The 14807-nt window shown below is 42.1% G+C and overlaps 1 protein-coding gene across 1 annotated transcript in view; it reads left to right on the plus strand.

Annotated features, from left to right (window-relative positions):
* Positions 1–779: 779 nt before the first annotated feature.
* Positions 780–14807, plus strand: part of LOC124722985 (autophagy protein 5) — a 111283-nt gene continuing 97255 nt past the window's right edge. Inside the window, exon 1 of the mRNA XM_047248154.1 lies at positions 780–1027. Coding sequence (XP_047104110.1) covers positions 872–1027 — 156 coding nt within the window. The 5' untranslated portion in view covers positions 780–871. The remainder of the gene's footprint in view (positions 1028–14807) is intronic.

Below are 14807 nucleotides of genomic sequence, written 5' to 3' on the forward strand. Positions count from 1 at the left end.
ATTTTCGCGATACACTGTTGAGAAGATTTACGGAACCGGCATCTGAAGCAGACTACAGAAAGATTCTGCCACCGTCAACGTAGGCCTGAGTAAGGACTACTAAGATAAGAGAAATTAGGGCACGTACGGAGGCATTTAGATAGTCATATTTTCCTCCATTATTTGCGGCGTACCGGGAAAGGAGTTGACTAATAGTGCTACAAGATTCCCTCCGCCCTGCATCATACAGGGGCTTGCGGAACATGTATGTGGATGTAGATGAAATAACGTGAAAAACAACTGTTTTTGTCTCAATCAATAGAGGTGACTTTTTTGCTGTTAAAACAAAATTGTAGAAGAACACGCATGGCGCATCGTACCTCTACGGTATGTTGACTGCTGATGCTGATGTTAACAGATGTCCCCCTCCGCCTACTGCTCCGCCCATTAGCACAAAGCAAATCAATATGTTTCCCATAAATGATCCTTTCCATACAGTTTCTTTGACGGTTTGTGTGAATGCCGCCAATCGGTCGAAATGTTTTCGTGTTTCGTTCCATTCCGTGACGTCCAGTGTTAATCGACTTTTGCATGTTTAGTCGGTGCTATATGAAATAAATTACGATTATATGTAGAGCATTAAAGAATGAACAGGAGTTTTAATTTTTAATGCAACTTACCTCTCTAATATTTCTGTTCTTCTCTAAGCCACTGAAAACATTGTCTGTTTTGATTCCATGAGTTCGTATCAAACAGTCGTTCAAAGATCTTCCTTTCGGAAGCTGACGGCTGCGATATTGCATCTCTATGTTTATGTTACAGCTAGTCTGTTGTGCAGTACGGTTATGTTTAGTTGTAGATTAGTTAGTTGTGTGTAGCATTACTGTTGCAAATGGCGAATGATAGAGAAATACTGAGAGAGATTTGGAATGGGCGGATACCGACGTGTTTTCATTTAAATTCAGAAGAAGTGCATGACGTTCAGGTTCCTGATCCAGTGTACCTGATGATTCCTAGGTTAAGCTATTTCCCATTAGTGACAGATAAGGTGAGTTTCGACATACATTCTGAAAAACAAAAAACTCCTGAAACTGATTTGATTCTCGTTTTCTTATGTAAGATTTTATTTAAAGTACTGATCATGTACAGTTCAATTTTGTTGGAAGTTTTATATTCATACTGTGTATCATTCATGTTCACACCATAGTGTCAAGAGATGGTTTTCTACCCAAACTTTGGAGTGAATATTTTTAACATTATCTGGATCGTACCAGAAGACAAAATGATTTGCAATGTAGCACTGTCAGTACATCTCGTATAGTACGATAGAGCGAGAGGGAGAGAGAGAGAGGACTGACTGATATATCGTTCTCTGTACGCCTCTGGCCACAGGAAATAGTTACCATCCACCTGTGTTATGGAGATAAAAATTAAATTTAGTTTTCAGGGCAGTTCAGTCGAGCGCCCTGTCTCTATAGTCATGAACGTGGCTTGAGTACACGTCTCAAACGTTTATTTCAAGCTTACATTGCGTGCATATTGCCACTATTGCGGCAAAAAAGCTTGTCAGCTAGGAAAAGTGCCTGTGGAATGGGCATACAACACAGCGATAACATTCGAACTTTCAGCTAATAAAACAAGGTACAAAACATTGAAAATATGCCCTTTCTGTGGTTATTAACACTTAATCCTGTCACCTGATGCTTCCTGTTGTAGATTATTATATGAAGCTAACTTGAGAAGAATGTAATTTGTGCAGCTGTTCAATACTTGTTATTGATATCAAGATATATGTTGTTCATAGGTTTGTGTTGCAATATGATGATGCACAAGCATAATCAACAAAATGGAATGGCCTAAGGTATATGCTGTCGTGAAATTGATTGTGTACATGCAGGGACAATTAAGCTTGCTGTGTTTAGTTTTGAAAACCCTCCTCACACCCTTGATGATCTCAGGATGGCCGACATACCAAAGAAGACCCAAATGTTTTAAAATGCATGTGGGGGGTGGGGGGGGGGTGGGAAGGAGAGGAACACAATATTATTACCCACCAGCATATAATGAGTTCACAGGTATGCAAAACAGACAACTTTATTGTTTTGATTTATTTAACAGTAAAGTTCCTTTTAATTTCTCAAGATCTATTATTTCATTCCTTACTCCAAATGTGTCTAAGTTTGCATGTTTGTAGGTGTGGAGATTGTGCAAAACAATTTTTGAGCAGTTGATTTCATCCTGTAATGTAATGATGATTGGTGTGTAACATCACACATGTCGAGAAAGGACAGAACACTGGCAATACTTCCCTTGCATCTATATTGGTTTTTTTGGGTGTAGTTTGTGCTGTCTCAGACCGACCTGTCTCAGAGGTCTCATTTAAGTTGAAGGCTAACAGTTGGGATGTCAGTTGGTGAAGCCAATGAATGTGAATATGAAATCTTAGATGTGGTGACATACTGATCTGTAGTATGCCTGAGGACTAAGTTAGTGGAAGGTGGCAATTTGGTTGTGAGGTGCTGAAGTCATATCGAACGCTTCGGCTAATCTGCTCAGTTTGCCCTAATAGATGACATGAATTGGAGGGAGTGAAGCAGATGTTCATGGGCTAAAGACCAAGATGTTAGTCAAACCAGTAGTCCTGTAACACTTCCTGTTCATCAATTGCTCTGATGATTTCACAGGTTTCCTTAGTTAATGGTCCTGTGAAGCAAAAGTTATAATGTGCACAGTAGACGTTGGATGGAGCAATATTGCTTGTGTGCGCTATGTAAATACTTTATGTGCAATGACTCTAGACTCCTTTATAACAGACTTAGAGCAGACTTGTGGAAGTTAAATGTTTTTGCACAGTAATACTCTTATCATTAATTGATAAATTGAATGCTTAAAATGTGTAGTTGTGAAGGATAGATGAGTTAATACTGACTGCCAGCTTTATGAGTGATATAGTGATTTTGGCAACGTTTTTTTTAAATGAAAAGAGTGACAGGCTGATATTATGTCTTGCCTGAGGCCTAGAAAAATATATTAAATTTGTGGTTTACTACTGGAAGTTTATAATTCCACAACATGGAAGTTGATTACTTTTAGTAACTGGTGGATTTGAACTTTTATTCAGTGAAGAGAGATTAGTGAAAAATGTGCTATGTAAATTGATGTTTGCTGTTGTAAATCTATGAAGAACAAGGAATTTTTAATCACCTCTTACAGCAGAGGTGGACAAAACTGAGTCACATGACAACCAAAACTTTTGCAGTCTGATGCTCCTTCATTTGATTTCCCACTTCTTCAGGTTCAAGCCAAGGAAACTGCACAATGTCATGCAAAAGTCTTACACTTCTCTCCATATTTTGTAATCATGCTCCAGTTGTGCCTGGCCCCAAGCATTTGTATTTTTTATTTTGCTCTGTGTATCCATCTCATCCTTTGTCTCCCCATGAGTCTTTCACAGTTTTGTGTGTCCCTAGTAATCTTTGGCTGTCATTTTTCATTCCAAGCTTTCCTTGGGTTATTTTTATGGCCAACCCTACGCTCTTGGACTGCTTTTACAGGCCCTCTAGCTCTGAATTGTGAAGAACTCTCCAATCCTTGAAATTAGCTTTCATAGTCCATGGATTTTTCCAAGAACCATCCTCACAAAAAAGAGAAGATGCTTCAGTTTTCGCACTGTTATGCTCAGTCTGGAATTTGTAAAGAAAAACAAAGAACGTTAATACCTTGTGAGCTCCTTTGATGCAGTCAGTGTGTTCAGTGGTGTTTTGAGAGTATAGAAGTGTCTATTACCCAGCTGCAGTATGACTTCTATATCTTTCACATGGTGTAGTTTATGTTGTTCTGAAATATTTGAATTCCTTGACCCACATATATTTGTTAACATCCACTTGTAACCTTTTGTTCTCTACTCTTGGCTTTCTGTCACAATGTGGAAGGCATTTATTTTCAGCCCAGATTTCATTGCTACTGTTTGTACAGTTTCCATAATATTTTCCAGTTCTTTTGTGTGTGTGACGCAAACATAATATTGTCTGCAAAAAATTAATGTGGAGGGTTTTTCCTTCAAATTGACACAAATATAGTTTTGATTGTAATTTCTCATGTGATTTTTCTCAAGTGCTAGATGAAAACAGACTGCTGCTAGCCCTGTGTCCTGTCTCAAGCTTTTTACAACTTTTAAGTTAGTGATAACTTTATAAATGTTTGTTTCCTCCTTAGTATTTGATCATCTCTCCCATGCTAAAAAAAAGTGCTTGAGTTTAACAGGAATGCCAAACTTAGTGTTTTGATTAATGTTGTCTTGTGGGTACTAAAGTATAATAAATCTTCTTGAAGTCCACAAAACTATATTGTTTTCTCAGTTGTTTTAGTGTATTATTTCCCCAGTGCTTTTTCAGGACAAAGGTGATGTCTGTTGTGAACTTAGATTACTGGAATCCCCCTTGCTATTCACCTAATGTCTGTTGCAGAAGGTTTTATACAGGCTGATAGGTATACACAAAAGACTTTGTCTATAACTTTTGTTTAATAGTGTTAAACCTCCACAGTTATTTACTACCATCTTGTCCTTCTTTGTAGGCAAAGCATGGGCAAAAGTGACTTTCCACTCTTCTGACAGTGTCTGCTCTTTCGACATCTGATCTAAAAGTCTGTGGGTCTTTGAGACAGGTATTTTCCCTCAATCTTAAGCAGATTGGCTAATATTCCTTCTTCCTCATCACTTATTTTTCCTTAACAGCATTATTGCTTTTCTCATTTAGATAAGACGGGAAATGGGACAGTCAGGATCAACACTTGTGAGCTCATGAAAGATTGATAAGGTTTTTCATTATATTTGGACCATCTTATTGCTATCTCTGATTTACTAGTCAGCATTGTTCTATTTATGTATAGCAGAAATTGATTTTCCCTTTTTAAAAGCAGTTGATTTATCCACTACTGGCTTGCTAGGCCTATCGCAGCTTCACCAGAGCCCCGTTAGCCGTCACGTTTCAGGGTTCCCATAGGGCCTTCCCAGCTACCGTAGCGGTCCTGGGGCACACGAAGTCCCCGCTGTACATCGCCCCTATAGGCAGTCCCCTACTTTGTGCCGTTGCCCATCTCCCACGACTTGGACGAGGGGTTGGACTTATGGGAGAAGTAGGAACCCAGTGGCTATACAGAGTGCTGAGGGTGGTGTGGAAGGAGAACAGAATTCCTGAGGATTGGAAGAAAGGAATTATAGTCCCGATCTTCAAGAAAGGGGATAAAAGGAGATGTGAGAACTACAGAGGAATCACCCTGCTATGCCACTGTGGAAAAATCTATGAAAAGATCCTGGAGAAGAGAATAAGAAGCAGTATTGAAAGTAGACTGCAAGAGGAGCAGTATGGTTTCAGACTGGGAAGATCAACAACGGACCTCATATTTGCGGTAAGGCAACTGCAGGAAAGGCACTATGAGTACGGGAAGGACTTAATCATGGCCTTTTTAGATATTGAGAAGGCGTATGACAGTATCTGTAGGGACAAGCTCTGGGATGTGCTGAACGCAAAAGGGATAGATGAAGAGATAACACGAAAAGTCAGAAAAATGTATGAGGGAAGTGAGAGTTGTGTGAAAGTGGGGAGGGAACGTACTGCATGGTTCAAGCTTGAAAATGGGCTGCTACAGGGAAGTGCACTTTCGCCTTTATTGTTTATTATTGTTATGGATGAAATCCTACAGCAAGTATCAGATGCAATTGGAGATCATAAAATGAAGGCAGTGCTTTTTGCCGATGACCTGATGTTATGGGGAAATTGCGAGGAGGAGGTGCAAGAGCAGTTAGATGTATGGGAGGCAACGGCAGCACAATATGGAATGCATTTCTCTGCAAAGAAAAGTGAAATAATTGTCACAACAAGGAAGAAGAATAGGCCAGATGTGGATATAACTTGTGGAGGGGAAAAACTACAAGTGGTAGAGAACTTCAAGTACCTGGGAAGCATGATTGAAAGTAAGGGGGGAAACGCAATGGAAATAAATGAAAGGTGCAAAAAAGCAGGGCAGTTCTACAAATGCATTAGGGGGCTTATTTGGAGCAAGGAGGTGCCACAGAAATCCAAGGGAATTATATACCGAACCTACTTTGTCCCCATATTGGCATACGGAAGTGAGACATGGGTAATGCGCAAAAGTGACAAAAGTAGAATACAGGCTAGTGAAATGAAGTTCCAGAGGAGCAGGTTGAGTGTAACAAGGCGAGACAGATTGCGAAATGTGTATGTGAGGGAAAGACTAAAGGAGGAACCAGTACAGGACAGGATAGAAAAATCAAGACTGCAGTGGTGTGGACACATGAAGAGAATGGATGAGGGAAGAATTCCAAAGAGGATGTTTGATCTGCAACTGGAGGGGAAGAGGCCCAGAGGAAGACCAAGAGATAGATGGGTGAAGGGAGTGAAGGAATGTGTGACGAGAAGAGGAGAGAACTGGACGAAGGTGGAAGAGGGGGAATGGTGGAAAGACAGAACACGATGGAGAGGCTTGTGTTCCCGACAGACCCAGCCAGTGGCTGGAAACTGTCCAAGATGATGATGATGAGAAATTGATTTTACTTGGTCTGTCTTCAAACAATTCAGTTTCTGCTTGCAGAATGTAATTGCTGTTTCTGTGAAAGTCTTCTAGTAACTCTTTACCAAAGCTATAATATACCTTTTTCATACTCTTATTGAGAATCCAGAGAACTTTAGACCTATTTGAAAATTCATGCAGATATCTTTGAATAAAGGTGTTACTGTTTTTCAGATACTTCATTTTTATTACTGTAGTAGGGAAGTTGTGATAGAATGTAAATACTTTAGGAGTAAAGGAGACCAATCAGGGAAAGGCCCAATATGAGAGTCCTGGTACTTGCCCCCACAGTATTTCTTTTCATATAGTAAGTAATATGTGTATCAAGTTTGGTTGAAATCAGTGTAGTGCTTTAGAAGGAGCTTTTTACCCCTGGATTTGCCTGCACATGCATATGTCACACACATTTGTATCTCTGGTGAATTTTGGCTTCTGGTTTCATTTTCCCGCAGTTCAATATTTAAGACAACACATCTCCTGAATTGTGTGTCGTACAATGATATATAATTTTACATATACATCCAGTGGTATATGTGGGGACTGCCTTGAAATGTGTTGCGAATTGAGTTATTACTGAAGAAGTAATAAATTAGAAAGTCATGTGTAATGTAGCAGTTTTACCACATGAACAATGGAAATGTTGTAAATGACAAACTTTTTTCCCCCTTCATCAAATTACTGGGGACGTGATTGAGTATAAGTCTTGTGAAGTTTGTTGCCAGTTACTAAGTGCTGTCATTCTCAAATAGTGGATGAATGTAGTCTGGCTCTTTGTGCTTTGTGAGCTACACTCCTTTTTCATCCCTACTACTTTGAGAAGTAGATGGTTCTTACCCCCACAGTAAGTCATATTTGTACCAAGTGTGGGTGCAACTGATCCAGTGTTTTAGGAGGAGATGTGGAACACACATTAATAAATACATCTGTTTTTATTATATGTATGGATTCACATTTATTTTTCCCCCAGAATGGTTTTGTCTTATTTCTTTGCAGTGCAGATGTGGGGAATTGGCAAAATCCATCTAGTCTCCTCGGAGAATGTTATTAACAAAAGCTCTCGTGTTTCAATGATACTATGGCTGTATTGATGGAGACAAAGTTTGTCTTCTGGATGAATGTCACAGATCCCTAATAAAATCAAGGTTACTGCAACAATGGTTGTGCTCATGTTGTTCTTTAGTCTTCATTCTGAATATTAGTTTTCAGTAATATTTATTTTCTGTTCTCTAATTTCTTGCCTTATTCCTTTTAATTCATTATACTTTGTTCTAGATCTTCATTGTGATTTGTGGCTACTGTCTGTAATAGACCACCATGTCAAAGTGTACAGCCTACACATCAGTTGTACAGTGTGTTAATGGCAAGTGCTCCATTTTCTGAAGGACCTGTATGTGTTTTGTCTCTTTGCTTATCCACAGTATCTTTAAACATTTGATGATTATGCATTGTAAAAAGTGTCATTTCTTTTTGTCTGTCTGTCTCTCCCCCCCCCCCCCCCCCCCAAGCTTCAGATGTCCATGTTTAACATTTGTAAAAGAAAAAAAAAATCTCTTTTTCTCATATTGATCTTGTTTGAGGTGAAGAGGAATGTCTTGGTCTTAAGAGCTTTTAAGACTTGTCTGTTGTTACCGTGCTTCTGAGAGGGGCAAAATCTCTACATAGGCCAGATGATGGTGGTCGGAAACTATATCAACTCTTTTACCATGTCTGTTCTCTGTGTGAAACATTTTTTACATCTAGTGTGTCATGCATGGAATTGGCCCATTATTTATTATGTATTTTTGGGTGTGTTTGGTCTCTCAGCAGAGCATTGCACATCATTGTGTGACCACCATCATAGTTTTTCCATTGCCTGCCCCAAATGGTGACATGTGTTTCAGACTTTAATTAATTAATTAATTTACTTGAACATGTGTGGGGCTGTGTCGAACCCTTATTGCTGTCACTGAACTGCATTTGCATTGTTAAATTTGCAGCACTACTGCAAAATAGTTCTCTTATTCTGGAAACTTGTTTTGTCTGTGTCCAGATGGCAGTAACAACTTTGTAGTTGTTGACATAGTTATAGACTGCACACTTAGTTTGGATTTAAAAAATGATGATGGGTGAGTGCAGTTTAATGACACAATAGCACAGTATTCCCCATCAGATTTTTGTTTTGCAGCTTTATGTTTTTCTTTTGCTGTATTTCTTTTTATTGTAAGTGTGTTTTCGACACTTTTCTATGGGAATTAATATTCCAAACAGTTCCCAAAGAACTGTGTGTCGATGTTCTAATGTATAACAACTCACTATGGCTACATTGGCAAAAGTTCAGTGCCATTTATAGTTGGTGATGATCATCACGGCTATCCATTTGGTGCATTCTGTTCAAATGTGAGTTCAAACATCTCCTCAGGGATTACAGAAGCGTTTGATTCCACCCATCTGCTTTGACCCATGACGTCATCAATGTGGCAGTTATGACCATTCTCCAATATGACTACTGTGACGTCACTAGATAAACACGACAACAAACACGAAAATAAATATAAATACGACAGTAACATCTACCTCCAAAAATATAATCATAGTTACGGGACAACTGCAGGAAATTGGAGTTTTAGGGGACAAGCTAAATATAAACATAAAAAATGCATGTCGTGATCTCAAACAATGCCGAAAAAAAAGAAAAAACACAAAATTACTACATTCCGCTGCACCTACAAAAATCCACAGGAATCGGAAACTTCCTTTGACCTATATAGCTCAACCGGAACTATTGATACCGGAAAACCAACACATAAAGCAATAAAAACTGGAATCGGACACTTTCCTTAACCTATATAGGTCAACCACAGCTGACAATACCAGAACACAGCTACAACAAAAATTGGAATTTAACATTTCCTTCGATCTATATAGGTCAACCACAGCTGAAGATACCAGAATACACACACATAGCTATAATGACAAAAACTGGAATTGAGCATTTCTTTTGACTTATATAGGTCAACCACAGCTGACGATACCAAAACACACACACACACCTACAATGACAAAAATTTGAATTGAACATTTGCCTTGACCTATATAGGTCAACCACAGTTGATGATACCAAAAAACAAATACCTACAAACTTCAAAAACACACAAAACATTACAACTTGTGAACAATAAACCCAAAAAAATTACTAGGTACTAGCAATAAATTCCAGTGCTACACACTAGGTTGGCCAGCCCAATCTCTCTCCCCACGCCAAAAAATCAAAACACCGCCAACAAATAAAAAACACACAACAAATGAAACACAGTCACCCATTACAACTCAAAAACAGCTGCAACAGAAAAGGCCCTCTCCAACATAATCATAAAACAACCACGACCCCCCCCCCCCTAATCCACCCACCTAATCCCACAACGCCCCCCCTCCCTTCTTCCCCCCTCGCCCCCCTCCCCCCCCCACACACATACCAAACCCACTCAACAAACCACCCTCGGCCTGCACATCTTACTCGCTGCCCTCAGAAAAATGCAATAATGCCCAGGGACGCTCTTCCGCCAACAATGCTCATGTAAGTGAGAGTGCAGGTTAGAAGAGCGCCTCTTCCCCCTCCCTATGACTGATTTAACTGCCCCCCCCCCCCAAACCTCTGTATTGTATTACTACATGCCCCTGTTTCGTAATTTTTAAACTCTAAACTACGGCTTACAACAACATAGCCCATCTTCCCCAAATCCTTGTATGACGAAAAAGAATCTGCAACTACAGTAGTCCTTTCCTCAATATATTCTTCAATCAACCCCACAAATTCTCTCTTAGTATACCCCTCCAAAACACTGAAAACACAATCAGCATACCCACCTCCGGAAGTAACAGGCCCACCACTTGCTGCTCCCATACTTCCTCTTCCAAAACTGTGGCTGGTCTATCTCAACCACCTCCCCCAACCCACCCAACTTACCGCTGTACCTCACATACTCAGAACACACCTCCTTACAAAACGAAAACCAATCTAACGCCATCCTCTCACTCACTCCAATCTTATGTGCACAAAAACTAATAGAGGATCTATCACAAAAATAGTAAGTAATCAGAACACTCTCTGTCATGGTGAACCTAGATTTCTTGAACCAGGTACTGTGTCTAATGGAACACCAAAGGTTGTCCTTCAGACACCGCCACATGTATCCTTCCCTGGTCTGAGATGTCGGAACTCTTGCCAACTTCATATTCTCTCAGCAGACGCTATACCTCACAACTTCTGCTATTAACCCAAACATCTGCAGGAACTTAATCATGGACATCATGTTCTCCCCCATCTCTGCCCGTAACATCGCGCTGTTGAACTTGATTGTCATATCCATACCTAGCAAGAGAAGCCTCACAATAAATTATACATCTTACCACACCACCAACAGAAAACCAATAACACCTATGGGAAAACACAGACACACAAACAAAAAAGTTAATTGATAACTCACTGAAAACAATTTCAATCCTTAAGTCGCAGACACTGCCAACAACTCCGCTCTACCAACACCAGAGCTCAAATGAACCCAATGCACCACATAACCCTCGGAAAACACACACACACACACACACACACACACACACACACACACACACACACACACACACACACACACACAGGGGGTCCACAACTCTTTTTTGGATACGTGCTTAGCGACTCTTTTTCCTTACCTCTTCTCTTCTTTCCTTTTCTTTGTTCCTCCCTTTCTCTTTTTTTCCTCCCTGTGCGTGTCTGAAGGCTGACCCACGCATTCCCATGTGTAGCCGGTGATGGGGTAATGCGTAATTCCCTGCCCCGAGTAGACAGGTAGGACACGTACGTACCCCCTGGTAACGGCCAGGCCCAGGGAGTGGTGATTACCCGAGCTGATACCTTCGGAAAGTGCTGATTGGTCCCTCCGTCCATTTCTTGGGAGGTGTGACCTGAGGTATGAAAAATCACCTAAGGCGGGAGTGCCCTCAGAGAGGGCCCCCACAAGGAAGGAGCGCGCTATTGGAGATGCCAGTAATCATGGGGGATATTTCCGCAATGGTTTCCTCATCATCTACTATGTCTGCTCGCAACCGAAAGTTAAATGAGGCTCAGCCACGGACAATTCTTCCATCGTTGCCACAGTTCCTTGTTTCTCGGTCGGACGAAGGTGAAGACTTCTCCACAGTCATCCCTTTCATTATTCAGAAAGGTGTCGACGCCATTGCAGGTCCTGCAAAGTCTTATTCCCAATTACGAAATGGCACATTGGTGTTAGAAACAGTCAGTGCCCTCCAGGCACAAAAATTGCTGCATACTTCACTGCTACACACCTTCCCTGTCTGGGTGGAAGCGCACTGCACTTTAAATTCATTTTGTGGAGTCGCTTATACACACTCCCTCGACGGACTGTCCAACGAGGAAATTCAAACCTACCTGTCTGACCAGGGCGTAACGGCTGTTCATAGAGTCATGAAAAGGGTTGACAAGACCATCATTCCAACCCGTACTGTCTTCTTGACATTTGACAGAGTTCAACTTCCTTCAAACATAAAAGCGGGCTATGAGATAATTTCCGTTCGCCCTTACATCCCAAACCCTACACGTTGCTGTCGGTGTCAGCAGTTCAATCATACCAGCCAGTCATGTTCCAATCCGGCCAAATGTGTTACGTGTGGCAAGGATGCCCATGAGGGTGCTTGTCCACCTCCATCCCCTCATTGCATCAACTGTATGGGTGACCACGCTGCTTCCGCTAGAGATTGCCCCATTTTTAAAGATGAACAGCTCATTCAGTTAATAAGAGTGAAGGAAAAGGTGTCGACCTTTGCTGCTCAAAAGTTATTCACCAGTCGAAAGCCCACTGTGCCTCATGCAGGTAAATACAGCACTGTCCTTGCCTCTCCTCGGCCAACAAAGTGATCTCACCTTTAGTGCCACAGTCATCAGATCGGCCAGCGCAAAAATCGCCCGTTCAACCTCTCCATACTCAACTCTATGGCTCACCCTTCATCGGGTTCTGCTAAATCCCGAGCTCCAAAATGAGACACCCAGACTTCCATAAAAGAGCCTACTCGTGATGATTTTTTACATATCCCGAATTCACAACCATCGATTCCTCCTCCATTTCAACTTCCTGTTTCCAAGAAGGCTAATAAGAAACCTAGTTCCTCTCCTTCTCCGCCACGGCGTGCCTCATCTACAGCACCACCTGGCGGTAACCACCCTCAGCCGTCTCCTGTGTCGCCGAGGTGCACTGCTGGTGGCCGATCAACCAGCCGATCGCTGGTGGCAGGAGCTGCTGCCGAACAACCTATGGATCAGGATCTTCTGCCTTCGGCTGAATGCCGTTCCACACTGTCGGTCGCCTGCTCTGAGCAGTCGTTGAGTTGAGGGCAACCTTGGTCGCATTCTTCCCTTTTCTGTCCACCCTATGTCCATTATCCATTGGAATAACTGCGGCATTCGAGCCAATCGGGATGAATTGTCGATCCTCTTATGGTCCTACTCGCCGGTCATCTTCTGTCCTCAGGAAACAAAGCTGCGTTCCCACGATCGCTTTGGTTTCCTCCACTTTCAGTCAGTCCGATTTGATCTCCCCTCTGTTGAAGGCACTCCAGCACATGCAGGACTCAATGATTCTTCTCCATGATACTCTCCATTATCACCCAATCCCCTTAAACAGTTCCTTCCAAGCTGTCGCTGTCTGTCTTTCCTATTCTGGATACACATTCTCTCTTTGTACTGTATACATTCCATCGTCCACATCAATGGCAAGAGCTGATCTCCTTCATCTTCTTGGTCAGCTTCCAGCCCCCTATTTGCTTGTTGGGGACTTCAATGCCCACCACCCGCTTTGAGAATCTCCGTGTCCTTGTCAGCTCCGGCTCACTATTGATAGACGTCTCCCACCAAGCGGATCTTGTTTGCCTCACTGGGGACCCTACATTTTTGTCTGCCTCCATGACAAATTTCTCTCATTTGGACCTTTCGGTCGGTACTGTTCCGCCAACTCTGCGCTTCGAATGGTTCGCTCTTGCTGATACACTCTCAAGTGACCACTTTCCATGTGTCCTTAGATTGCAGCCACAACTGCCATATATGCGCCCGAGACGCTGGAAGTTTACCCAAGCTGATTGGACACTTTTTTCGTCTCTAGCGACATTCGATGACCGCCACTTTCCTAGCGTCGACGATGAGGTCACTCATATTACAGAAGTTATTCTTACAGCTGCGGAACGTTCAATACCTCACACCTCCGATTTGCCCCGGCACCCCCCAGTTCCTTGGTGAAACGAGGCATGCCGTGGCGCAATACGTGAGCGGCGATGTGCTCTTCGCGTTTTCTGGCACCATCTTAATTTGGCCAACTGTATCTGCTATAAGCAGTTCAGTGCGCGATGCCGTCGCGTCATCTGCTATAGCAAGAAGGCAAGCTGGGACTTCTTTACTAGCTCATTTAACACCTTCACTCCCTCCTCAGAAGTTTGGAGTCGAATTAAGCAATTATCTGGCGCGCCTAGTTTCTCCCCGGTCTCTGGGCTCACTGTCGTGTATGATACATTAGTGGACCCCGTTGCAATTTCTAACTCATTGGGTCAACACTTTGCTGAGATTTCGAGCTCTTCAAATTACCCGACGTGCAGCGGAAGTGCAATCTCTTGCTTTCTCCTCTCAAAATCGCAAAAGCTATAATACTTTTTTCTCCATGCGCGAAGTCCAACACGCACTTTCTTCTTCTCGCTCTTCCGCCCCAGGACTGGATGGTATCCACATCCAAATGTTGCTGCATTTATCATACCATAGTCTGCGTTACCTCCTTCACCTTCATAATCGAATTTTGACCGACAGTACTTTTCCCAGAAGATGGCAGGAAGCTATCGTTGTCCCTGTTCCGGAACCTGGAAAGGACAAACATCTCCCCTCTAGCTATCGCCTCATTTCTCTCACGAGTAGTGTATGTAAGGTTTTGGAGCGTGTGGTGAATTGCCGTGTAGCCTGGTGGCTGGAGTCCCGAAGTCTTTTAACACCTGCCCAATGCAGTTTCCGAAAGCATTGTTCTGCAGTTGACCATCTTGTTGTTTTCTCCACTTATATCATGAACAATTTTCTCAGGAAACGCCAAACAGTAGCAATATTTTTTTATCTGGAGAGAGCATACGATACCTGTTGGAGGACAGGCATCCTCCGCACACTGTTCTCTTGGGGCTTTCGAGGTCGGCTGCCCCTATTTCTTCGTGAATTTATGGCAGAG

The sequence above is a fragment of the Schistocerca piceifrons genome, chromosome X (assembly GCF_021461385.2).
Source record: "Schistocerca piceifrons isolate TAMUIC-IGC-003096 chromosome X, iqSchPice1.1, whole genome shotgun sequence".
In the NCBI taxonomy this organism is placed as follows: domain Eukaryota; kingdom Metazoa; phylum Arthropoda; class Insecta; order Orthoptera; family Acrididae; genus Schistocerca; species Schistocerca piceifrons.